Source organism: Mesocricetus auratus, unplaced genomic scaffold (assembly GCF_017639785.1).
Source record: "Mesocricetus auratus isolate SY011 unplaced genomic scaffold, BCM_Maur_2.0 Super-Scaffold_6730, whole genome shotgun sequence".
In the NCBI taxonomy this organism is placed as follows: domain Eukaryota; kingdom Metazoa; phylum Chordata; class Mammalia; order Rodentia; family Cricetidae; genus Mesocricetus; species Mesocricetus auratus.
This window is the reverse complement of record NW_024429184.1, coordinates 14,552,631-14,580,455: the sequence shown is the minus strand read 5'-3', so window position 1 is coordinate 14,580,455 and position 27,825 is coordinate 14,552,631. Positions and strand designations below refer to the sequence as shown.

The 27,825-nt window shown below is 46.0% G+C and overlaps 1 protein-coding gene across 19 annotated transcripts in view; it reads right to left on the bottom strand.

The window, feature by feature from the left end:
• The window catches only part of Zbtb5 (zinc finger and BTB domain containing 5), a 29,327-nt gene extending 4,384 nt beyond the window's left edge, over positions 1–24,943 (bottom strand). The window contains exons 1-5 of one of the 19 annotated variants that reach the window (XM_040739055.1): positions 24,695–24,749; positions 23,701–23,752; positions 17,486–17,624; positions 15,890–15,939; positions 3,185–3,319 (exon numbers count right to left, since the gene is read on the bottom strand). Coding sequence is in view for 2 of the 19 variants with exons in the window: in XM_013119648.3 (XP_012975102.1) it covers positions 2,176–2,393 (218 nt within the window). In the remaining 17 variants the exon portion in view is untranslated. Of the gene's footprint in view, positions 1–2,175; positions 2,528–3,184; positions 3,320–11,654; positions 13,535–15,882; positions 15,940–17,485; positions 17,625–23,700; positions 24,658–24,694; positions 24,802–24,828 lie in introns of those variants that run through there. The other 18 variants (XM_040739064.1, XM_040739052.1, XM_040739059.1 and 15 more) reach the window with 18 other exon arrangements.
• Positions 24,944–27,825: the final 2,882 nt, after the last annotated feature.

The window sequence follows — 27,825 nt, the reverse complement described above, 5'->3', positions numbered from 1 at the left end:
TTTGGAGCTCTTATAGCTTAGGATGTTTAATAAAGGGCCTACATGCAAGAACTTGTCAACTAAGGAGCAAAAGTCCGTTCGGCTAAAGCTCCAAATCCATGTACACACATGAGATCCCTTAGCCCTTCACTGTAACTTGCTTAGGACACCGAGGGTCTCCTTAGAAAAGCCCAGTATGTGGGAGGAGGCCCATTTGCCCCACTGAAATTTGTTAGCATTCAGCATTTCCTAGAGCAGCGAATGCCAAGAAATTCCAGCAGCCTTAGCAACCCTGGTGAAAAGGGCGGATCAACAGCAGAGGAGAATTCTAGCTGGAGAGAGACGGGAGCCGAAAGCACACACCAACCCCCCCCACTCCTTACTGCAGCCTGACACCAGCACCAAAGACACTGGCTTTTGGAGGGGTTGTTTTAAAGTATAAAGCCAATACTGGAGGTGGCTCAGCAGTTAAGAGCACTGGTTGCTCTTCCAGAGGACCCCAGTTCAATTCCCAGAACCCACATGGTGGCTCCCAACCGCTGTAACTCTAGTTCCAGGGGCATTTGATGGCCTCTTCTGGCCTCTGGATGTTGAATATGTGGTATACAGACATATGTGGAGGCAGAGACTCATACCCATGAAATAAAGATAAATAAACTAAAAAGAAAAAAGAAAACAATCAGGGCACAGCAAAAGTAAATATTGGTGACTCATACCATCCCGGGGCTGGGATTTGGATCCCAGTGTGCGTGACAGAAATGTTACCAAGTTCAATTGCGGTCACAGTAGCATAACTCACAAATTTGCTACAAGAGCATGGATTACATGATCAATAAGATGTTTTACAGTAATACATTATAATGCAAGAAAGTCTAATAGATTGCACCTTAAAAATATAATAGAAAAGGCCACAAATAAGCGTGACCCAAATGTTTTCAAGAACTATAGGGCACCTACAAAAGTAAGCAAAATGACTGCTTTCGATATCACCTGTGCTCAATAAAACTAAGTAATTTTTCCTTTAGGTAGCATGTATTATGATTTCTTTTTATAAGAGATGGAAATATTTATAGCAAAAACAGTAAATTTGGCCAGGCGGTGGTGGCGCACGCCTTTAATCCCAGCACTCGGGAGGCAGAGGCAGGCGGATCTCTGTGAGTTCGAGGCCAGCCTGGTCTACAGAGCGAGTTCCAGGACAGCCTCCAAAACAATACAGAGAAACCCTGTCTCGAAAAACCAAAAAAAAAAAAAAAAAAAAAGTAAATTTGCTTTAAAAGTATATATTTACGTATATTTGAAAGTTTTCAATAAAACAAGTTAAAAAAGAGAAAAAGAGGGCCTCGGTGCCTTTTAATGCTGAGTCTGGACCCAGTAAACATCTGCATAGTTCCTGGAATTATTTGAAATAAGAACTTGCTTATTTTCATTTAAGAAATTACTGTATTTCCTAGGAACTTTATAGCTGCCCATCTATTCCAAGTCTCTACCTCTGACTAGAGCATGGGACCTGCCCTCCCTAGTGGTTAACAGACAAGTCAATAACGCCAATGAGGCCCTTCTGCACCCCACAGCTCTACGGCTGAAACAGAACAGGCTATTTTTCCTCTCAGGGGAGAAACTTCTGGCTTCTAGGATGGGGATTTGAATGGATTAATCACTAAGCCCAGGACAGGACATTTACACAGAACACCCAGCATGCCAGAACCACTAAGCCAAACTGACCCTCAGGTAGAACAGACTAACAATAGACAACTCTGGGTACCGCTGCGGAAGAAGCTGCAACAGGGACAGGCACAGGGCTCCTATCTGACACAGAAGGGGGGAGTGTTCAAGGCTTGCTGCGGTGGAGCTCTCACAGGCTGGGGAGCACCTGCTGAGTGGTGACTTAGAGTCTACACAGTCCCTCCCCTCCTTCCCCCATCACCTCTACCCCTTCCCCCCACCTGCTCAGAGACTAGGAGACAGCAGCCAGGCTCTCACTTCCCAAGAAGACTGGAGTTTTCTATGTGTAAGACAGCTGGAAAGCCCAACAAAATACTTGGGTCCCAGCAAAATAAATCCATCTTCAAGGCCAACCATCCACCCAGCTTCCCATCAGTTCAGGCTCGCTCCTACCATGAACGTGAAGGAACAGCACACGCTGAGAACAAAACTCTATAACAAAACACAACGCCCCAGGGCTGGAAGACGGCTCACTGGCTCAGCGCAGGTGGCTCTTCCGAGGGCACAGGCTTGCTTCCCACGGGGCAGCTCACAGCTGTCTCCAGCTCCAGCTCCAGGCATCTGCTCCCCTTTCCTGGGCTCCACTGACACCAGGCGCACACGTGGTCCACAGACATACACGCAGGCAATACACGCATGGAATAACAATGATGGTGACGGCAAAGTAACAAACAGAGGCGCACAGGGGACATTTGGACCAGACAGAAATGATACAGGAGGAAAAGCTGAGGTCAAAAAATATCCTCAGATGAGATAGCACATCTGTGAGATAAGTCTTTCTTTTCCTTCCTTCCTTCCTTCCTTCCTTCCTTCCTTCCTTCCTTCCTTCTTCCTTCTCCACCTTCCCTCACTCCCTTCCTTGATTTTTGAGATGGGTTTCCTGTGTAGTCCTTGCCATCCTGAAACTTGCTCTGTGGGCCAGGGTGGCCTCGAACTCAAGAGATTCAACTGCCTCTGCCCTCAAGTGCTGGGATTGAAGGCGGTGCCAGCACTTCCAGCTGTTTTTAAGAATGATTTTACTGTCATCTTATGTGAATGGTGTTTTGCTGCACGTATGTCTGTGTAAACATGTGTCCACCTGGTGTGGTGGAGGCCAGAAGAAGGCAGTGGATGCCGGGACCTGGAGTCCAGATGGTTGTGAGCTTTCATATGGTACTGAGAATTAAATTTGGATCCTCTAGAAAAGCAACTGGTTCTCCAGCTTCTTCTGGGAACAAGAAAGCATATGCCCATGACAGCACATGGTTGTAATCTCAGCACCAGGCAGATGAAGCAGGAATATTGAGAGTTCAAAGCCAGCCTGTGGGTGAGGGAAAGGAAAGAGAATGGAAAGGGAGAAAGGAAAGGAAAGGGATGGAGAAAAGTACTGGAAATTAAAAATGGCAAAAAATGTAAGTTAATAGAACTGGAAGAAAATAACAGCAAATCTCACAGTAAAACAAAGGAGAAACAGAACTGAACAACGGAGATTTCAGAAACTCACAGACAGAGTAACCTAGGAGCAGTCAAGGTGGCTCAGGAGGTGAGGCACTTGCTTGCCAAGCCCGAGGACCCGAATTCCATCCCAGGAGAGAAATGGTAACTTCAAGTTGTCCTCTGAACAAACATGCACAAACACCTAAATAATCAAACAATGTTATAAAATCTAAAATTAAAAAAGGGTGAGCTTGGGAGTCAGCGGTGGGACAGTAGTGACAGGTTTACAAATAAAACTAGCATCAGACTCTTTCAAACCAATATTGAAGGCTAACAGATAATTCTTTCAAAATTCTCCAGTAAAATTATTTCCAAGAGAAGTCTACTACTAGACTATTACTCAATTATGATGGTAAACTAAGGCATTTTCAGAGAAGCAGGAACCCAAAGGGTACCTCTTACGTTTCCTGTCTCTAACCTTGTGTCAATATCCCTAACAGAGACTTGGAAGGTCACTGGACCTCTTGTTCCTCTTCCCAATGTGGTCATGGTGAATACATCTCCTTTCTCTGCTTATCACTGTTACTATTCTCTTTAATTGACTTATTGGGGCCAAGTGACAGGCTCCAGGCTCTGACCCTACAAATTTGGGTAACAAACACAGTAGCAGACAGAGAGAAGTCTGAAAACAGAGAACCTCAACATGGCAAGCTAGTCTGGAGCAGTTAAGTTGAAGCATTCTTCCCAGGGGAAATGGATGGGTTAGCTCTGATGTGGCTGAGTGTTGAGAATTGCGTGGTTTCACCAGTGTGAAGCTACGTCACAGAGAACAAGGTGTGAGTGGGGCTGGAGAGCTGGCTCAGTAGTGATAGTATTTGCTCCTCTTCTGGACGTCCCAGACTTGTTTCCAATACCCACATGGACTGGCTCAGTAGTGATAGTATTTGCTGTTCTTCTAGACGTCCCAGACTTGTTTCCAATACCCACATGGACTGGCTCACAACTACAGCTCCAGGGAATCTGACACCCTCTTCTGACAACCTAACACACACACACACACACACACACACACACACACACACACACACACACACACACACACACACACACAAATTTAAAAGCATAGTTGATCCTTGACATTCCAAAGGTATTGCACCCTAGGATCACTGCAATCTCCAAATTCAAAAACGCCACACAGCATTTCATAAGAGTTGCAGGTGAGGGCAATTAGCCAAGAAGTTCACTTGCTCTGAACCCTGGTCTTCCTAAACAAGCCAGAGTTGACCAGATCATGGCAACTCCGTCTATTGTAGCAACTGAGGGCACTGTGCCACTTTGATCTGCCTGGAAAGTAACTACGACAACAGCAGATGGCCTTGTATTAGTCATAGTCTTTTACCTTATGACTCTCTGTGGGGGAGCAAGTATGTGGGGTGCAGAGGATGTGGGGTGTTCTGCTCTATCACCATCCCCAGCATTCCTTTGAAACTGAAGCTAGGTCTAGACTGATGGCCAGTAAGTCACCCACCTCAGTGCTAGGATTACAGACATGAATAACAACACCCAGATTTGTTACCGAAGTGATGGAGCAAACGATCTAACTCAAGCCTTTATGCTTGTGCAGCAATCGCTCTTACCTGCTGAGCCATCTCCTACCCCTTCCTTTTTTTTTAAACCTTTGATAGCAAACTATACCCAACTACACATTTCCCTTATCTGTCACACTATCAAGAGTTCCGTAGTCCACCAAGAGTGGTAGCTAGCACACATTACCCCAGACCTGCACCTAATTCACCAAGGGCCAAGGGCTTAGGACTTTGGGAAGATTAAATAAAATGTAATTACTGGACCAGATGTGGTGACACGCCCTTTAATCCCAGCATTTAAGAGACAAAGGCAGGCAGATCTCTATGAGTTCCAGGCCAGCCTAGCTAGCCAAGACTACATAGTGTGACTTTCTTAAAAGATCAAAAACAAAACAAAACAGTGTAATTACTGAGCACAGGTAGGGTGCCCCTGCCTTCCAGAGTAAACTGACACAAGCTCAGAGTTGCATTAGGAACTGAGAGAAGGGGCAAACCTGGACCCTGTAGAGAAAAGCAGGTAGCATTCTCTCCTACTGTAGAGAAAGAACAGAGCCAGTGGCCTGAGTCTCCGGAATGACGGTGGTAGCAGCTACTCTCAAGTCCTGTGCTTGCACGCCTGCCAGTCGCTGTGCTGAGTACTACTCGTCTTACATCTACGTCTGTGTTCCCATACATGAGGCACACACCACAGCAGACATGTGGAGGTCAGAGAGCACTTAAGTGCCGGCCCTCACCTTCTATTGTGGGGTCTCCTGTTCCCCAGTCATGTGCCAGACCAGCTGGCATTCCCATCTGCACAGCAAGCACTGTCCCTACGGAGCCATCTCCCAAGCCCTAAGAATTTTTTATTGCATTGCTCCTAATCTTCAGCAACCTCACAGGAAGTAATTACTACTTCTCACTAAACTGTATTTCAACCCAGACTTTTTGTTTGTTTGTCTGTTTTGAGACAGGGTTTCGCTATGTAACAGCCTTGGCTGATCCTGGAACTCCTTCTTTAGACCAGGCTGGCCTCGAACTCACAGAGATCTGCCTGCCTCTGCCTCCTGAGTACCAGGATCAAAGGTGTGTACCACTACACCCAGCTTCAACCTAGACTTACAACAAAAGGATTCTATTCAGTGCCCTTTTCAACAAGCAGCAGTACTTTTTAAAATGTCAGCAGAGCCTTGAGAAGCAACCACCACTTTTCTATAAAAGGTCATTGACTGAAATGTCAAGGTCTAATGCCAACACTACTTTCTCCAGAGAACACACAAACAGAACCCGACTCCAAGAGCACTCTTTTGCAGAGAATTTCCCATGACCCACAGACCTTTAACAAGCAGCTACTGGGGTGCCCCGATCTGTGGGGACAAGTCAATGTGGGCTGTCCTGGGGGAGACACACAGGGGGGGGGCAGGAGACACAGGAACGGGACCGAGACAGCATGGCGGATCAAGCTCCGTTTATTGAGGATTTCGTACAAGCTGATATAGGGGATGAGGTAGGGATGGGGCAGAGGAATGCAGGACAATGAAAATGACCCAAGACAAGGGTTTAAATAATAGTGGAAGATGGGACACCAATGCATCTTTTTTTTTTTTCAAGAAACAGGGCCGAGTTTGGTAGCATGCCTTTAATCCTAGCACTTGGGAGACAGAGTCAAGCAAGAGACAGGGCTATAGAGAGTTAAAAAAAAAAAAAGGAAAAGAAAGAAATGACCTCCTTTCATAGCCTAGGAAGGCCTCAAATGCTGTCCTCCCACCCCCAAGCCTCTTTAAAACATTACATGACCTAACTAAAGTGTAGATGAGTTGGGGATTTAGTCAATGGTAGAACACTTCAAGCCCAAGATTCTGGCCTCTGTCTCAGTCCCCAGCAGCAGGACAGGTGCCGGGACAGTAAAAGTCACATCACAGACAGGCAAAGGAACCTGGGTACTGGGGTGCTCTGGGCAGGTGACTGAGCAGGGTCCTTATGCAGCACACCCGTGCTGGTTAGGTTGTCAACCTGACCCAAAAGAGTCACCTGAAGAAGGAACCCCATGAGGGCTTGCCTCCAACTAATTGGGCCATGAGCATATCTGTGGGACATTTTTAGGACTTATTTCCTTTTTGAGATTACAATATAATTAGATCATTTGCCCCTCCAAACCCTTCTATATATCCCTCCTCCCAATCTCTCTCTCTCTCCCCTCTGTCTATTTTGTTGTTACATACACATATGTATGTGTATATACATACACACAATGTGCTCAGTCTGTATAATGTTACTTGTGTGTAAGTTTTCAGAGTTGACCACTTGGTACTGGATAACCAATTTAATGTGCTCTTCCCCAGGGAAGACTGTTTTTCTCCACTCCCCGCCTTCCTTAGCTGCCTGCGGTTCTTTGTGCAAGGCTGAGGCCTTTTGGGCTTTCCCCACACCTTAACATGTTTACTGTTGTTGTCTTTGTCCAGTTTGTGCTGAGGCAGTCATGCTATTGAGGATTTATGAGCATAGTTTCTGACATTTCTAGGAGGCACAATCTCACTGCAGGCTTCCTGTTCCTCTAACAATCTTTCTGCCCTAGCTTTATTAATGACTGGTGTAGGAGGGTCCAGCCCACTGTGGGTGTGCCACCCCCACACGGATGATCTTGAGTTGTGTAAGAAACCAAGCTAAACAAGCCATAGAGGGTGACCTAGTAAGCAGTGTTCCTCTGCTTCTGTCCCCGCCCTCCCTGCCTCCCTTGCTGATGAGTGTCATGTGCAAGCTGAGGCAACCCTTTCCTCCCCAAGCTGGTTTTGGTCATAGTTTTATCACAGCACCTATGTAAGACACGCATGCGCGCACGCGCGCGCGCGCGCACACACACACACACACACACACACGAGAGAGAGACAGAGAGACAATAAGTAAAATATAATTTAAAAATTAAAATACATTTAAAATACGTACTCTTACTGGCTGACGTTTGTATTTACCCTGTAAATCTTTATACTATTTTCTAGCAACATCCTACACAAATACAACTTAACAAAACAACAACTAAATACTGTTATTTTTCAGATTCTAGAACATCACCCACTCGAGATTAAACTCAAGAATGGACTCCAGAGGCTGGTGAGGCGGCTCAGTGGGCGACGTGCAGGATGTGGACGTTAAGCCTAACAACCTAAGTTGAGTCCCAGAACCCATGTAGTAGGAGAAAAGTGACTCCTGAACATTGTCTTCTGACCTCTACATATGTGCTGTGGCCCAAACATCATATACACATGCACGTACAAAACATGTAAATTTTTTTCAGACTCCAGAAACTGAGTGGTGACTAAGTAGATAGTAGCGCTTGTGTAAGCATGAGAACCTGGGTTTGAATAGTTAGCACTACGTAAAAAGGCATGGCTGCTCCTGTCTGTAACCCCAGCATCAAGGAGCAGAGACAGGAGGATTCCAAGAGTTCGCTTGTCAGTCAGCCTAGCAAGATTCCAGTTCAGCGAGAGGCCTATCTCAGAGCAGTGAGACAGAATGAAACATGCCATCTTCTTTTGACTTCTATGTGCATGCACTTGCACACATGGGGTACACACACACTCATACATATACATGCACACATACATATACATACACACATACAGACATACATACACATATACATACACACATACATATAAATACATACATACATACATACACATACACACACACAGACTTGCATGTGGGCTTGGCCTAAGAGCCACTATTATTTAAACCCTTATCTTGGGTCATTTTCATTGTCCTGCATTCCTCTGCCCCATCCCCTACCTCAGCATCCACACTTCCCCACTCAGGATCGGACCTGGGGCTGTTCTGCTGGTTCCAATCGCAGCCCCAAAGACATCAATCCAGAACAGATGTCTCTGCAGTGTGGGGCTGATACAGAGCAGATGTCTCTGCAGTGTGGGGCTGATACAGAACAGATGTCTCTGCAGTGTGGGGCTGATACAGAACAGATGTCTCTGCAGTGTGGGGATACAGAACAGATATCTCTGCAGTGTGGGGCTGATACAGAACAGATGTCTCTGCAGTGTGGGGCTGATACAGAACAGACGTCTCTGCAGTGTGGGACTGATACAGAACAGACGTCTCTGCAGTGTGGGGCTGATACAGAACAGACGTCTCTGCAGTGTGGGGATACAGAACAGATGTCTCTGCAGTGTGGGGACACAGAACAGATGTCTCTGCAGTGTGGGGATACAGAACAGATGTCTCTGCAGTGTGGGGCTGATACAGACCGGACCCCAGCACAGGGTGGAGGTGATATGATTATATGTTAATTAAATACATACTTAGGGGCCAGGCCCAGTGGCATATTCCTTTAATCCTAGCACCTGGGAGACAGAGGCAGGCAGATTTCTCTACATTCAAGGCCAGCTTTATCTACATAGTTGAATTTCAGACCAGCCAGAAATACACAGTGAGACCCTGTCAAAATGTATATGTGTGTGTTGCATACACATGTTGGTGTGTGAGACACACACACACACACACACACACACACACACACACACACACGCATGTGTTGCTGCTAAAGAAATAACTATGTGGTTACGAGCACTTGCTACCCTTCTAGAAGACCCAGGTTCAATTCCCAGAACCAACATGTAATTCCAGTTTCAGGAGAACTAATGCCCTTTTCTACCCCTGAGGACATCAGGCATGCACACATAAACACACATGCAGACAAAATACCCATACACATAAAATAAGAATAAATCCCTGTGTGCCTCCATTTGGCTAAAAATAAGAGCAGAGCACCATGACGGCAAAAAGGAAGTGCCACGCTGTGGTACCAGCCTGAGGAGTACCTGTCTTCCGGGAAGACTCCTGCAGTGCTGACGACTTACATTAACGTGAGTGCGTCATCTGCCTTGGTGTCATCTCCTGTGAACTTGTATACAGCACTGTTCAGGAAAGCTGATGGTAGGATTCTTTCCCTGGTTTGACCCAACTATAAATAAACCCATTTCCTTTTATCATTCTGTTTCCTAATTTCTTCAAGCAGCAGGGGTCTCTTTGAGTCTCAATACCCTTCCATAATAACAGCAACACCAAGTTCTTTAAGAAGGAACATCTGAGCCAGGCATTGGTGGTGCTCGCCTTTAATCCCAGCACTCGGGAGGCAGAGGCAGGCGGATCTCTGTGAGTTCGAGGCCAGCCTGGTCTACAGAGTGAGTTCCAGGACAGTCTCCAAAACAGAGAAATACAGAGGAAAAAAAAGAAGAAAGAGAAGCCACATCTGCATTGAGGGCTGTCTAGACTGACTGGACCATCAAGGAAAGGGATGGGTGTGAAGAAATGGAATGTTGCAAATCAAAAGACAAAATAATCTTGGGCTATTATGAGTTACTGCCTCTCCCCCGTTTTAAAAAAGATTTATTTTTATTTTGTGTGTATGAGTGTTTTGTCTGTATATATGCCTGGTACCCTTGAAAACCAGAAAGGGGCACTAAATCCGATGGAACTGGAGTTATGGATCATTCAAGTCATTATGGGATGCTGGAAAACTAAAACTGGTCCTCAACAAGAAGAAAATGCTGCCGGGCACTGGTGGCACACACCTTCAATCCCAGCACATGGAAGGCAGAGGCAGGCGGATCTCTATGAGTTCGAGGTTAGCCTGGTCTACAGAGGGAGGTTCAGGACAGCCAGAGCTGTTACAGAAAAACCTGTCTGGTAAAACAAAGCCAACCAAACAAAAAAATGATATTAACCACTGAGCATCTGTCCAGCCCTTGCTTTTTGATGACAGTCTGAACCACACTGAAACTAATCTGATCAACTAATTCAGGTTTTAAAATATAGTTGCCTGCAGTCACAACTGCCTATCAGTTAAGGCGTATGTTCAGCAGACAGAGCCTACCCCTGACACGAGAAAACTATTAGAAAGCGCTGAGAGGGCTCAGAGACATAGTGAGAGATCCCAACTCAACATTTTTAGATCCCTAGTGACTAGTCCATCACAGAATGACTTGCCCTTCTGCCCTCTCCTGAGAAACCAGAGACCTCAAGATAAACTTAAAAAATAACCCTCCCTGATCCAGGAACTAGCTCACCACATTCCTGCTCAATGTTTAACTGTACAATGCCCAAAGAATGCTTGCTTGAGATAACCTTCCTGTTAAGACATAAGCTATCATTTAACTTCTCATCCGTTATGATGTTTGCCTAACTCCCAAAGTAGTTCAGAATTCCAAGGTGGCCTTAACCAATGCTGGACATCACCTAGGTGCCCCCGGCAAATGCCTCCCGGGAGACAGGCCAGGAACATACTGGTAGGTTGATTTCACAGAAGTTAAACCAGCAAAATATGGTAACAATTATTTATTAGTTTTCATAGATACCTTCTCAGGATGGGTAGAGGCTTTCCCTACAAAGAGGGAAATAGCCAATGTAGTAGCAAAGAAGATACTGGAGGAGATTTTCCCACGATTCGGCATCCCTAAGGTAATTGGATCAGACAATGGCCCTGCCTTCATTGCCCAGGTAAGCCAGGGACAGGCCACCCAACTGGGGATTAATTGAAAATTACATTGTGCTTATAGACCCCAGAGCTCAGGACAGGTAGAAAGAATAAATAAAACATTAAAAGAGACCTTGACTAAATTAACCTTAGAGACCGGTGGAAAGGACTGGACAGCCCTCCTGCCCTTCGCCTTGTTCTGAAGGACCCCAGGGAAATTTAAACTCACACCATTCGAGCTCCTCCATGGGGGACCACCCCCCTTGCTAGAAGCAGGAGGGGTACTTGATCTTGATGCCTCTTTCTCCCAACCCCTGTTAACTCGTTCAAAGGCTCTTGAACTGGTCAGAAGGGACACCTGGGAACAGCTAAAAGGAGCATATGAACGGGGAACCACAGCTGTACCACGTAAGTTCCAAGTGGGAGACTCTGTCCTGGTCTGGCATCATCAATCAGGCAACCTCGAACCCAGATGGAAGGGACCCTACCTGGTGCTCCTGACAAGTCCCACCACCATCAAGGTTGACGGCATCCCAGCTTGGATCCACGCATCCCACGTCAAAGCGGCCCCTCCTGCAACCCAAGATGACTCCTGGAAGCTGGAACGGACTGGTGATCCTCTTACGCTGCGTTTATGTCGCCTGCTCACCACAGAAGAATAGAAATCCCTGTGCTCCTCAAGCATTAACCTGGCAGGTACTATCACAAACTGCGGATGTAGCCTGGTCCACCTTTAAAGTCGCTCCCCCTGGTACTTGGCGGCCCTCTTTGTTTCCTGAAATCTGTGCCCTGATGGCAGGGTTAGACTTATGGGACATTCCTGGGATGACTCATGAAGAAATACCCTTACAAGAGGTGCATTTACTAAACGGTCCCTTCATCAAGGACAGTTTCACAGGGCCAGCACCTTGCTGATTCCCCGGGATGTAAAGATAGACCTATGCAGAGAAGACTTCAGCAGACCTCCTTTTATGTTTGCCCTAGAGACGGCAGATCTAGGTCAGAGACACATAGATGTGGAGGACTGGGACATTCTATTGCAAACAATGGGGATGTGAAACTACTGGAGATGCCCACTGGCATCCCACATCCCTATGGGACTTGATTACTGTCGCTAGAAAGAATAAGGGCCTAGACTCTCTCAGTGTCACCTTCACAACTCCAGGGAAGCAGTTTACTGCCTGGCCCAAGGGGCGAACCTGGGGTCTGAGGTTCTATATGTCAGGATAGGATAACGGTTTTCGTTCCAGATTAGGCTCAAGATTGAGAGCCCTCCAGAGGTTCCCATAGGACCTGATAAGGTACTCCCAGAGCAAGGACCTCCCCAACGGGTGTTACCACCGCCTCCTCCCCCATTAGTCCTGATTTCCTTCGTATCTGAGCCCCAACCCCATGGGACGATAATTCCCACTGCAGAAACCTTCACTCTGCCCCCTATCACTGGTGATAGACTCTTTAACCTGATTCAAATAGCTGGTGGGCATGTAGTACTGGGCTTACCCCCTGTGTCTCTACTGTTGTGTTTAACCAGTCAAGAGACTTTTGTGTTATGGTTCAGCTATTTCCTCGTGTTTACTACCACCCCGAGGAGACAGCCATAGATGCCTGTGATTATAAGCAAAGAAGGGACAAGAGGGAACCAGTATCCCTCACCTTAGCAGTAATGTTGGGTTTGAGCATAGCAGCAGGAATTGGTACCGGGACTACAGCACTTGTTAAGGGACCCCAAGACCTCCAACATGGCCTGAATACTCTGTAGGCTGCCATGACACAGGATATCAAAGCGCTAGAAAGCTCTGTCACTAAGTTAGAAGAATCTCTCACCTCCCTGTCTGAGGTAGTTCTGCAGAATAGAAGAGGCTTAGACCTGCTGTTCCTTAAGGAAGGGGGACTATATGCTGCCCTTAAAGAAGAATGTTGTTTTTACATTGATCACTCTGGAGCCATCAGAGATTCTATGAGCAGGCTCAGAGAAAGATTAGAAAAACGCAACCGAGACCGGGAGGCCACACAAAACTGGTACGAGGGCTGGTTCAGCAGATCGCCATGGATGACGACTTGCTTTCTGCCCTGATGGGTCCCTTACTGATCTTGCTTCTTCTGCTGACTATAGGACCTTGCATAATTAATAGATTAATTGCTTTTATTAGACAAAGAGTTAGTGCTGTACAGATTCTTATACTACGCCAACAGTATCAGAGATTAGAACAGGGCAATGCAAATTATATAGAGTCAGAAATTTAGTTCTGCAGTTCTATGATTAGAACTGCTTACTAAAAGAAGTGGGGAATGAGAGATCCCAACGCAATATTTTTAGACCCCTAGTGACTAGTCCATCACAGAGTGACTTGCCCTTCTGCCCTCTCCTGAGAAACCGGAGACCTCAAGATAAACTTAAAAAATAACCCTCCCTGATGCAGGAACTAGCTCACCACATTCCTGCTCAATGTTTAACTGTACAATGCCCAAAGAATGCTTGCTTGAGATAACCTTCCTGTTAAGACATAAGCTATCATTTAACTTTACATCCTTTATGATGTTTGCCTAACTCCCCCATTCGGTTTCTCCCTTTTAAAAACCCCCGACTGCAGCTACTAGGGGTCGAACTCCTCTGCCCCTTGGAGGGTCATGAGTTCCGCCCCAGTGCATTGGTTCCCCGAATAAACCTCGTGTGCTTGCATCAAGAACGGTCTCTCTTGAATTATTGGGGCGTCGGCTTATCCTGAGACTTGAGTGAGGGTCTCCTCACTTGGGGGTCTTTCATTAGGAGGCAGAACACTCAGGCTTGGAAATGAAGAACAATGACACTGACAGGAGCTCTGAGGGACTGAAGCAAAGCCAGTCACTATAGCTCAAGGGGACATCGCCTTGAGGAGCCTCCCTGTAAGCAATGGCTTCCAGTGTGTGTGTCTCAGTGCTGACGCCTGCTTAAGGCCAAGGTTCCAGGGAGAGCACCTCCATGCTGAACTTGCAAACAAATCCACCCCATCCCATTGCTCTGGGTGAGCCAGGAGGAATGGCCTCTCTGTCACAAAAGGGTGGTCCTGATTTGTCCCTTTAATAAATAATGCATCAAGAGGGCTAAGATCATCACCAGTGAGCAAGAACCCAAGAGGCTACGAGGAAGGAAGAATGCCTGCGAGCTGAAAATGGGGCAAACCAAAATCATTAGACAAAACAGGGTCACCCGAGAATAGCATTCATACATAGCTTAATTTATATTTCATGTTCTTTATAAAACTAGTTACCTGAAGCAAGGCAATGCACGTAGAGGATTCTGAGTCACAATGGCTGGCAACACGAAGATCTCCAACCCCACATGCTTTCTTACAATGTCATTTAACACCTTCCCAACCTCCCCTTGAAGCCAGGTAAGTCTCTACAGGAAAAGTTACACTATGTAACTTGTAGGTAGGCCATAAAAAGGCTCTTAGCTGGACAGTGGTAGTGCTCGCCTTTAACACCAGCACTTGGGAAGCAGAGGCAGGCAGATCTCTGTGAGTTCGAGGCCGGTCTGGTCTACAGAGTGAGTCCCAGAATATCCAGGGCTACACAGAGAAACCATGTCTTGAAAAACAACAAAAAAAGGTAGCTCTTGTCTCTTCTTTTTTGCTTATTCCTGGAACCCAGCCACCAGGCTTCCAGGAAGCCTAGTTGAAGGTCAGTTGACCAGAGTCCTCCCAGATACTTCCTCACAAAGCAGCATTTAAATAGTATCTCTAAAGGGCTCTTCTGGTTTGTCTGTAGGTCTACTAGTCTTTGGAGGAAACTGCTTTCTACCCCATTCTTTTTTTCTCTTGAGACACATTCTAAGGTAGCTGGGTTAAAACTCACCATGCAACCAAAAATTACTGCCTGTGTGTGTGTGTGTGTTATAAGCACATATGTATGTGTGGTCAATGTGCCTGTGTGAGCGCGCTCTGGGGGCCAAAGAAGGATGTCCCGATCTGCTGATCTCTGTCTGCTTCCTTTTGTGGCAGGGTTGCTCACTGAATTTGGAGCTAGGGTCTCACCAAGTCTCAGTAGGCGTGTCTCCATTCACCACAATGCTATTTCACCATGACTGCAGCTGGCCTTTTATGAGGGTTCATTGTGGTTTGAACTCAGGTCACGGTTCTGGGGATTTGAACTCAGGTTCCTATGCTTGAATGGAAAGCACTCTTAACCTGCTAAGTTACCTCTGTAAGCCAAGAATGACCCCAAACTTCTGATGCTTCTGCCTCTACGCCTAGAATGCTGGGATTAAGGCACACAGTGTTAGGAATCAAAGCCAGGGTTTTGTGTGAGCCACACCCCAGTCCCTTCTGACCCATTCTTGATTCATGTAGTAAAGGCCATAACTGCCCAAGGCTCTGAAAGATGATGTAGGGCGGCCAGACCAACTTGGTACTCACTGCACTCCTCACCAAGATTGTTTCAGAGGAGAGTTATATGACCCAAGCCATGCAAGTTAGAGTCTGCTCTGTGAATTTCTAATTGATGCTATCAAAGAGTTTGTACCCAGATCACTGGGAAGTGAGGGAGAGGGAGGGAGGGAGAATGTGAATCTGTGAGGGAGATCTAAGTCTATCATTGAGGGTGGCCATTTTTACCAACCCAAAACCAACACAACAGCAAGCAGTGCTCAAAGAAGGCACCCTGAAGATATCAAGACCCAAGGTCCAATCATGACTAAAGCCAATCCATTGCTATGATGAAATATGCAAGTCTACATACACAATACCTGATGGCAGCTCCGTCAGCTGTCCCACCTCACCACAGACGGCATCACATCTGTAAGAAGAAAGCAAGAAGAGATCACAGAACGCCAGAGAGCCCGATCTTAACATCACTCCTCTGGGGCCAAACTCCTGGCACATGACTCTCTAGGCAACACATTTAAGCCACAACCAAACCACAGCACCTGGCTTATGTTGGATCTTTGCCATGAAGCCAAAGATAACGTTCAAATTACATTTCCCAGAATAATCCAATTAACAGATATCTTAAAACAGGGGAGGGGAACTGCAGAGATGGCTCAGCAGTTAAGATCATTAGCCGCTCTTCCGTTAAGACTCCAGTTGGATTCCCAGCACCCACATGGCAGCTCACAACCATCCACAACTCCAGTTCCAGGGGTCCAATGTCCTCTTCCGGCCTCCCTGGGAACCAGGGCACACACATGGTATACAGATATGCATGCAGGCAAGACAGCCATATAAAACAGAAATAAACATTTTCAAGAAAATCCCTTTTTGGAGCCAAGCATAATGGAGCACATCTGTAATCTCAACACTCAGGAATATGAGACAGACAGACTGCAAATTTGATGCCAGTGTAGGTTATAAAGTGAGTTTTGGACCAGCCCGGCCTCCATAGCAAGGTATGAGCCACATACCGGCTCAATAAAGTATGACCAACACCTCTTGGATAAAAGAGGTATTCCTAGAATCCCCCTGGTTTATAAGATATAAAATCTGCCATTCTATGTTCTGATAGAAGAACAATGGGACTCAAGATCATTGTTGCTCAAAACTATTAAGCAACTCTAACAGACTCTGAGGTCCAGTCCAAAAGCTGTAAGGGGCTGGTGAGATGCTATTCTTACAGAGGACATTACATTAGTTTCGTTCCTGGCACACTGGGCAGCTCAAAACCACCTGTAACTCCAGCTGCAGGGGATCCAATGCCTTCTTTGAGCCTCAGCAGGAATGCACATGTACACATAAATAGAATAAAGTTGTGAGAGCTCGCACGGAGAAGAGAAAGTTTTACCCTTAACAGACTGTCTAAAGGGAAAGGCTCACATTTGTTAAATAGACGTCAAAACAGGATTCACTCTAGATCTATTTGGCTGGAGGTACAACAATCTATCACTTGGTGCCTCTGACCCACAGTGGGTGTATAGTACACTTATTATATGCAGAAACATTTTTTTAGTAATGTCAAAACTAAGTATAATGAAGAAAATGCGCTGGGCGTTGGTGGCGCACGCCTTTAATCCCAGTACTCAGGAGGCAGAGCCAGGTAGATCTCTGTGAGTTCAAGAGCAGCCTGGTCTACAAGAGCTAGTTCCAGGACAGCCTCCAAAGCCACAGAGAAACCCTGCCTCAAAAAACCAAAAAAAAAAAAAAATGAAGAAAATGCATTAACACCTCTGCTCAGTAAACTAGTGTGAATACTTAAAAATGGGCCATTTTCTCTATAGAGTGACTTTTTCACATTCTACTTAGCCCAATAAAATACTTGCTTGTAGCTTGGGAGAATAAGCCAGCTAGTAATACATTTACAACCATTTGATGTATATAGTGGTATACTCACAAGCTTTTCAATAACATACCTAATTCATAAAGAACAGCACACCCACATTCAAATATTATCTACCACCCTATCAGATGATTTCCTGCTCGTCTGCCAGGTGAAACTGTGTACAGGAGGCATATTAGGCTTCTGAGGAGTTTTTAATGTTTACTGTAGAGCTGGGCAAAGAAGAAAAAGAAAAAATCCTGTCAGCAAGAGAACTAAGGAGCATCTTTCCTCCATTTTTATAGAGAAGGTATAGCTGAAAATCAATTTCAGAGAAGAAAACCAAAGGTTCCACTTGAGCAGACAGGTCTTTAAAATATATAAATATATATATATATATATATATATATATATTATTTTCAGTGTGTGAGTCATCCCTCCTGCATGAGCCTGTGTAAGGCAGAGAGGACAACTTCTGGGGTCAGCACTCTCCTTCTGTGGGTGGGTTCTGGTGATGGAATTCAGTTCCCTAGTCTGCACAGTAAGCACTCTTATCCCAAACCACTGCTCAGACACTGGACATCAGACCTGGCTCCTAGTCAGGCCCAGCACAGCTGTGGCTCACCCAGCCACTCTCCCACTGACTGGACAACAAAGCAGAGGTAGGGAAGGCTGCATCGGTGCACCCGGGCCTTACCCGCCAGCGTGGCTGACGTCATCTCCCGACTCTACCCAGGGATGTCTTAGAGACTAGACACAGCCCATCACCAACTAAATAAAGGTGAGTCTGGCTGAGAAGGCAGCTCACGCCAAACCCTTTATCATCACTTTGCCTCCTTGTTTCCCAGAGACTTTGGGGTAAACCAATCTGAAACTGAGTTTGAGTGAAAAAATGTCACATAGTCCTAGCCAAATTCAATTTTTTTTCTCCTAAAACAGCTTACTGAGAACAGGGACTGTTCCCTGCAATTCCATAACAACTGATAAGTAATATAATGACAACTTATTTTAAATGAACTCTGGCCACATCTAAATGAGACAAAACAGCATAACTACTCAATAGTCAGCTTTCTGAGATCAACAACTAACTCTAAAATCAGCCAAAATAGAGAAAGAAAATGTCTCCAAACATACTAAATAAAGACCAAAGCCTATGTGTGAACGGTTTCCACACAGGAAAGTCCCTCAAGCCCTGGGTCTTTGGTTTTAAATAAAGTGGTTTTCTCATTCCCTGACTAAGATGGGGAATGGCAACTCTAGAACGAGGGCAAGGGTGGCTGCCTATCTGAGGGACCCTACCCACTGCACCCCTACCTGAGGGACCCTAACCACTGCACCCCTACCTGAGGGACCCTACCCACTGCACCCCTACCTGAGGGACCCTAACCACTGCACCCCTACCTGAGGGACCCTACCCACTGCACCCCTACCTGAGGGACCCTAACCACTGCACCCCTACCTGAGGGACCCTACCCACTGCACCCCTACCTGAGGGACCCTAACCACTGCACCCCTACCTGAGGGACCCTAACCACTGCACCAAGAGACAAGGAAAAACACTCCACAGCACGGAGTGTGACACAGTCTAGGACCTCAAGAGCACAAGGCACACACACTTCTGGGAACAAATCCACCTATTTAATGTTCTGTGTGTTTGCATGTTCAAGTGCGTGTGCATGTGTGGTGTGTGTAGGCCAGAGGTCAACCTTGGATTTTATCCCTCAGGAGTCAGTCACCTTGTTTTTATGCGACTATCTCTTGGCCTGGAGCTAGAATCAGGCTAGGCTGGCTAGTCAGTAACCCCAAGTGTCCCCAGCTGCCCAGCACTGGGTTATAGCCATGTGCTCCTACACAAGCTTTATGTTTAATACTTGAGTTCTGGGAGCAAACTCAGTGCCAACACTTGCATGGCGAGCACTTTACAGACAGAGCTGTCTCCCTAGAACTGCCTCATGTTTTAGTGCTTAACTTGTTCAAGGTAAAATGCTGCCCAGCACAGACGCATGTGGTAGAGTGCTCACAGTCACAGGTGATTAGTGGAAATGAGGCACACAGAACTGAGCCTCTAACAAGTGGAAAGCAGTGTGTATAGTAGGTGAAATGTGAAAATAGAAAGGTTACCTCCAATGTCTCACAACACTGACAATGAAGCTAGGTCTTGGTATGAATTTGTATAGTGTCAGACACAAGTATGCTACCTTAAAAAATAAGAATAAAGGTTCCATTCCCAGCACCCACGTGGTGGCTCAAAATTGTAACTCAAATTTCAGGGAACTCAATACCGCCTTCTGGCCTGCTCACAAATGTGATACACAGACATTAAGTATAGGCAAAAACAGCCACATGTATAAAATAAAAATAAATTTAAAATACAACTACTAAGAAGTAGGGGTGGAGAGATGGCTCAGTGGTTAACCAGCACTGGCTGCTCTTCCAGAGGACCTGGGTTAGATTCCCAGCACCCACACAGTAGCTCACAATCATCTGCAATCCCAAGAATTCCAACTTCTTCCTCCCCTAAGGCACGGATCCAATACGGCACACAGACAAACAAGCAGACAAAAACACCATACACGTAAACTAAAACTACAGGTTGAAATAGTCCATTAAAAAGTGGATACAGTGGAGAACACATAACCACGGCTCTCAGCAGATGGAGGCAGGAGGATAAGAAGTTTAAGGCCATTCTCTAATACACAAGGCCAACCTGGACTACATGGATCCTGCCTCAATTATGGGGAAGGAGGAAGCAGGATGGATCTGCAGGTAAAAGTCCTTGATGTGCAAGCTGGACAATCAGAGTTCAACTCCTGGAGCCCAAGCAAAGGTGGAGGGAGAGCACAGACTCCCGAGAGTTACCGTCTGACCGACACCCGCACAGCGGTGTGCATGCACACACAAACAGCTTTCATTGCACCTTACTCCTAACAGAATTACTTCTTGCCGGACACCAAGGTATACACCTATAATTCTAGTACTGGCAAGGCAGAGAGGCACCAGGCTGGCACAAGATTAAGACCAACCTGATCTACACAGCAAGTTCAGGCTACTCAGAGCTACAGAGGGAGACCTTGTCTCAACATAAGGAAAGAGAAAGTAAAGGAAGGAATTTTGTTTTGTTTTTTTTGCAGACCGGGTTTCTCTGTGTAGCCCTGGTTGACCTGCAACTCATTCTGTAGACCAGGCTGACCTCGAACTCAGACATCTACCTGCTTCTGCCTCCCTAGAGCTGGGATTAAAGGTGCACATCACTATACTTGTCTGGAATTCTATTTCTTGGGGGGAGGTTTTCCTAAGAAGACACCAATGCCTAAACATTGGGGACCAACTGATTCCATTCTGTCCCTCTCTAAATTCTGTCCTCTCTAACTTTTTGTACTGCAGTTACCTTGGATTCTAGGAATATGACAAAACAAAAATCATCTTTAGGACAGGGAAAAGGAACTAACCCCAAAAATGCTAACATGGCAGAAAAAGATTTCCCCATGATAAGATCAGCTCCACATGGGAGCAAATTACCCCAAGATGGGATTGGGGCCACTGGCCTGACCAAGATGACCTGCTCCATAAGCTTTGCAAAGCTTCCGTTTCAGCCTGTTTCCCTTCTTAGAAAATCTCAAGTTCTTGTCACTTGATACGAGGCAGACCTGAGATTACTGGACCTGTGTGCCCTCCCCATGGGATCACACTGCCTAAAGCTGCTTTTCCACCCCTCACCAGCTGACTTTGATTGGCATGCTGGGTCAAGTGGCTGGGACCAGCCTACTGGGACTCTTAGAGGGCTTCTGCCCTAAATCTCTGATAATAGTCCCTTACTAGTAGTAAAAATAGACAAGAAAGAGGAATTAATTTCCTATTATTGAGTTCAGTTTCAAAGCAGTAGGAGCCAGTTATAAAAGTTACAGTGTTCAGTACTTGACTATGCTGAGCTGCTTCTGCCCATCTGTTCAATAGACTGCAATGTGTGTTGCTGTGCTAGGTGTGTGTGTGTGAGAGAGAGAATGACAGAGACAGAGACAGAGAGAGAGTGTGACAGAGAGTGTGACAGAGAGAGAGAGTGACAGAGAGACAGAGAGTGTGACAGAGAGAGAGTGACAGAGAGTGTGACACAGAGAGAGAGAGAGAGAGAGAGAGAGAGAGAGAGAGAGAGAGAGAGAGAGAGAGAGAGGGAGAGGAGAGATTTCTGGGTGGACGAAAAAGCAGGTTTTGTTTTGTCATTGTTCCTCCACCTCCCAGAGTAGAGACTAAAACAGGACTACAAGAGGGAAGTGCCTCACAGTTTCAGAGAAAGATAATGGCTGAGTTGGTTATAAATTATGACTGAATAATTACGATATACTGAAAAATCAATTATACCATGTTAACAACATCATATACAGGAAAACCTGGAAGCAATTCACTCTAATCATTTTAAATTTAAGAAGTTGACTATAAAGGATTTGTAAACCCATTTACTGAGTTTAAAAAAGCAACAGAGTATCATGTATAATTTCCAAAAAGCACACCACCATTTACTAATTCATTGAAGTTTGTAAAATAGTCTGTTAACTTCCATTTATATAAGAAAGAACCCATCCTAATAAGCTCTTCTTAGTAACAAACTTCTCAAGAGCACAAGGCAAATTTGTAAAATTCACTGATTGCAATTACGGTGAACTAATTGAGGACAGGTCTTTTAATTGCCCCACATTTTATTAAGTCTAAAATGCCAGTGTATATAAACTAAGTTATTTTATGTAACACAAGAAAAGAAGAAAGTTGTGGACTTTATTCTTTGAGACAGGGTCTCCTGCCCCAGTGTCCAGAGTGCTGGAATTGAAGGTGAAAGCTCCCATACCTGAATAAACATCAGTTAAGCTGTAAGATTCTTACTTATGCCATCCTATCTTCAAAGAAAGTAAAATGTAATAAAACAAGTTTTAGGGCTGGAGAGATGGCTCAGCCATTAAGAGCACTGGCTGCTCTTCCAGAGGACCCAGGTTCAGTTCCTAACACCCACATGGCAGCTCAGAATTGCCTGTAACTCCAATTTCAAGGGATCCAACACCTTCACACAGATAAACACATAGACAAAATTCCAATGTACATAACGTAAAAATTAACTATTTTTTTCAAAAGATAGTTTTAGAATCAAGGAACTACTGGAACCATAACATATTCAAATGTATTACACCAAGAGGAAAATTACAGATAAAATAAGGTTGAATACTAAGAACTATCGTCTCTTCTGTGCTACAATCAAGTCAGTGTTCCAACATACTTTCTAGTCTGTTCAGGCCAATAACAAAAGCCTTTGAAAGGTTTCCCTTATTTTTACTTTACACATACGGGTGTTTTGCCTGCAAGTACGCCTGTGCACCGTGTGCATGAGCCCGGGCAAGGGCACTGGACTGCAGTTACAGACAAATGCGAGCCTCCAGTGGGTACTGAGATCAAACCCTGGTCCTCCGGAAGAGCAGGCGATGCTCTTAACTGCTAAGTCATCCTTCCAGTTTCCACAATAAAAACCTTTTAGAAGACAGTGATAATAAATGAAATCAAAGGCACCCCCAGGAAACCAAAGAGCAGGGGTTTTCTCAGAAACATCTGGTCTTGAGCATATGAGACGTTCACCTCAGCCAGACAAAAGGTGCGGTGTAGTGTTACGTTTCATCTCACCTGCTCCGCTGAGGAACTCAGCCTCCAGCAGACAACATCCCTACTTAATAAAGGACAAGTACACTAGAACAGTCATGTGCTCAAAACCACAGAGGTAAGACGTACTTACAGGTGATTTACATTTTCAAAAAATTAGATGAGTTGAAAGTCGACATGGAATCTGTATTTTGGACTCTTTTCCCCCTTTCTTGGGAAAACTGGAGCAGACTCAGGGCTGTCAGCACCAGACCTCTGTCGCTCCCACTGAACACAGGGTATTGTTAAGCCCCTAACAGAACTAATGCTAAGAGCTTTCAATACTAAAATGCACGCATTTTACCGTCCAATTATTTTAATCCTTCCACTTGGATAGTCTCCAACAGTCCCTTCTGAACACACTGACCCCTAAAATTAGGAAAATGCCCATCTATAAAATGCTTTTCCCCAAAATCTCTCTACTCATCGATTCAGCAAAATTCCACCAGAGACACATTAATTACCCAGAATAAAAGTGGCCAGCATCCCCCAACAGACACAAAGTTTTATTTTCACACAACTTTTAGAGAGGAAAAAGAATCAATTCTCCAGAAAACAGACTACTCAAAAAGTCTTGATTCATTTATTTAGCAAAACCCAAGAGCCCAGAACAAGTCCTTAATCTGCTAACTTTACCTGGCAGGTCACCAAGTCTGCGGCAGTGACCAGGTCTGTCTTCCCAAGCTTGCTGAGATTTCCAGAAGGGTTAAAGCGATCAGTGGAAAGCCTTCTTTTAGCTTAGGGGCTTTTTTCTAAAACTCTCCCCTTTACCCATCTGTCCTCTCCCCTTGACACAACTTTAGCTTACTGCCAACCACAATACTTTTTGGCAAATGAAAACAAAATCTCTAGTAAAACAATGAAGTGCACGGTCTACCTTTAAAATCATGGAAAGCACAGCATCTCATACAAAGACTTAACGTCTTACTGCAATTCAACAGTACAAGAACACATTTTGGAAATGTTTTTTGTTTCAAGCCTTGAAAGTGACGAGTTTGTTTTATTAACTTAAAAAAACCAAAATGTGGCTCCTACAGTACCCTCCACTATGCTAGGACAGAGATTGACCATAGTGAGTGGCACTTTAGAAAAACACAACAAAAACCCGAACCTCCAAGCCCCCTTAACCCACTGCCTTATTTCTGTTGTTTACGTGCAAATCAAGTCGGTCCCCGGGGGAGAAGGTGAGACGGCTGTCTCTTACCACAGCATCCCACAGCTCCTCGCACGAAGCCTGTAACAAGTAGGCATTCAATAAATGCCCACTAAACACTTTTGTCTAACAAGTTGGGGCATTCCCTAACGCTGGCTCCACCCCTGTAGTCGGCCGCTTGTGGCCTTGCTCAGATGAAACGAAACCTCATCGTTCAGAAGGACCCAGGACAGGGGCAAGAGAGCCACTCGCCTCCATCCCACTGGGCAGCGACTGCTCGGCTCATCCCGAGAGGATGCAGATCGGGAGCCGGTTCCCACAGCATCCCGGGAGGCTCCATCTCCCGCGGGAGATCCGCGGGGCACCAGCCCCCCGCCCCACCCCGCAGACAGCCGGGCGTCGGGACACAGGGGACGCCTGCGCACAAGAGCCCGGCTCCCACCCGCCGGGCCCCACCGAGGCGAAGGGTAACAATACCCCTCGGCAGCAAGACGGGATGGACCAGCGGCACCGGGACGTGTCTGCGCGCTCCCGGCGCTCAACCGCCTGCACGTGAGCGCGCCGTGCGCGCGCGCCAGCCAAGGCCACTCCAGCTGCTAGGGTCGCCTCACCTGAGCCGGGCTCCGCCCCCCTTCTCCGCGCAGGAGGAGGCGGTGACCCTCCTCCGCTCGGACCGACCCTGCGGAAGGAGGCGGGAAGGTCCAGACTGGCTTCCCGGCTGGGACTTCCGCCCGCCCCGCCCCCGAGCCCGCCCCGCCTCCCGCTCCCGGCTCCTTCGGCCGGTTCGCGCCGTTCTTTGCGAACCCGGCGGCGGCCCACAGTAAACGGATGTGAGGTGTACATATCCCCGCCCTCACAAACAGCCCATGGCCAATCAGCAGGAGGGAGGGCGGTGCCACGGCCAGGAGTGGCGTCTGAAAAATCTGACCAATCCGCGGTCCCAGGAGCGGGCTGTGTTTACTACCAAAGCATCCGTGAGCGCTCTGACCAATCACAGTTTGCTTTACAGCATGTAAAGTGGTTCTCAAGGCCTTCGAAGGCGGGATCTATCACTAAGCAACACCAGGTTTGAACTGTAGCGAAGCGACTTTGTGTCACACCCAATCGAAATCCACCATGGATAGCAAAGCTAGGGTTTTCCGTCTAGTGGAGCCAATCATAATGGAGACTGCCAGCCCTGTGTGCCTCCTTTGGCTGGTGATGACAGCTGGTCTAGCGGCGACCAGGGTGTCTGATGCTGGTCCCCACCGGGCTCCCTCATGCAGCGCCCTGGGGAGGTAATTCCCAACTTGTACATTTGGGAAGCGAAATCCCAAGAAGCTGAAGTGGGATCCTAATTAGTCAGACAGACTTGCCCACAGTCTAATCTGATGTAGACAAGTTTTCAACTTCAGTTCCTTACTCCCAAGTGACTACAATACAAACTAAGACAATGTGGAATTGTGACTGTAAGTCAGACACTAATGAGAAAGCTTTTTGCATATGTGGATCTTAAGGTAATTCTGAATCTAAATATTTCATATCTTCCAACTGGTTAAAAAAAACAACATGTAGAAGTCGGGCGATGGTGGTGCACACCTTTTATTCCAGCACTCGGGAGGCAGGGGCAGGCAGATCTCTGTGAGTTCAAAGCCAGCCTGGTCTACAGAGTGAGTTTCAGGACAGGTTCCAAAGCTACACAGAGAAACCCTGTCTTAAAACAAACACTTGTAAATCAGGTCCCCTCCTATTATCATTGATGCTCTTTGAAGAAATGTCTCAAAATGTAAAACACACATGCTCATCTTGCTGGCGATTTCTTTCTAAAAACATAGGCAACTGAAATATAGAAACTGTGAAACATGTAGCTGAAAGAAAAGAATGATACCATCTAAATGTGTGTACAGGGTTTTAAATAGTGGAGTATGCATACAATGCCTTCCTGTCATTGGTGAAATCATATACATCCACAATAAAACCAGCCTGGTTCGATGGGTTTACACCCCTGTAATAATCACAGAGCTCTGGGAGCAAGTGAATTAGAAGTCTGAGTCCCTCCTGGACTACAGAGTGAGATATTATCTAAAAAAAACAAAAAAACAAAAAGCAAAAAAACCTAAGGTCACCTGGGGGTTTAACTCAGTGGTAGAATGTTGCCTAACATGCACTTGGCTCCATCCCTAGCACCCCCAAAATAAATAAGACCAATAACTTGCACTGGGGGCTGGGGGCAGAGCTTGGATGCTCAGTGGTAGAAAACCTTCAGTCCTGGCTCCCTAAAACCTTCTCGCCAATGTACATTAAACAAACAACAACAAAACCCCCCAAAAATCTTCAAAAATATTTTTTCTGAATTGTTAATGAAAGTCCTAGTCTGGGTGTGGCAATGCTGACCTATAATTCCAACAATCTGAAAGCAAAAGCAGGATAATCAAGAGTTCAAGCCCAGTTTAGGCAACAGGAGATCCTGTCTCAAAGAAAGAAAGGGGGGACGATGGGAGGAGGGAGGAGGGATGGAGGAATGAAGGGAGAAAAATGAAAGGGGGAGAAAAAATTGCTAAGTTTTCTGTGCAAAATGATCACCAAAATAATGCTCATAATGGCAAAATGTTCACATATGGGTTTGGCTGTGTAACCACTGTAGCAACTTTCAGTTGTCATTTTTGAGCGCTCTCTCTCTCTCTCTCTCTCTCTCTCTCTCTCTCTCTCTCTCTCTCTCTCTCTCTCTGCCTCTGAGAGGTTCTCATAAGCCCAGCTGACCCTCCCACTCCCAGCCTGTAGAACTGAGATTACAGGTATAAGACACTGAATCCAGCACAGTTTTTTATTTTTAATTTTGATGTGTATTTATTTTTTGCAAATTTCATACATGTATACAATTTATCTTGATCCTATCCATGACTCATGTCCTCCCCCAACTCCCCCCAGGACAACCTCATCTCATCTCCTAAGATGTCCTCCTTTTATAATTGCTTTCTTCAGTTCAATATGCACTGGGCTACCAGTAGCCATAATCCTAAAGGAAAGTGACTCTTCCACACCCCGTACTCCAGCAGCCAATCAACTGTGAATAGCTCCTCAGCCTTGAGGGTCCTTCCCCACTCAGGGATGGACTTTTCAATGACAGGGTCTAATTATGTAGCCCTAGATGGCCCGGAGCTCTCTATGTAGACCAGGCTGACCTGCTGTTGCCAGGCACTGAGATTTTTATCCAATAATCCCTCTTCCAGGAGCAGCATTGTTTTAAAAAAGAAGATTAAATAAAAGGAAAAAGAAAGTTTGGTGGGCTGGAGAGATGGGCCAGTGATTAAAAGCACTTGCTGCTGTTGCAGAGGACTCTAGGTTCTCAGCACCCATACCAAGTGACTCACAACTGCCTCACCCCCAGCTCCAGGGCCCTTACACCCTCTTCTGGCCTCATCAGGCACCTTCACACAATAGGCAGAGGGGCACACACACACACACACACACACACACACACACACACACACACACACACACACACACACACACAAATAAACCCTTAAAATTATGTTCTAGTTGGCTCACAAGCTAATAGGGTTTCTAAGACTTCTTCATACATCCTTCGTTTATCTTAACCTCTGAGGCTCGGCCTTTCCTTTCCCTCA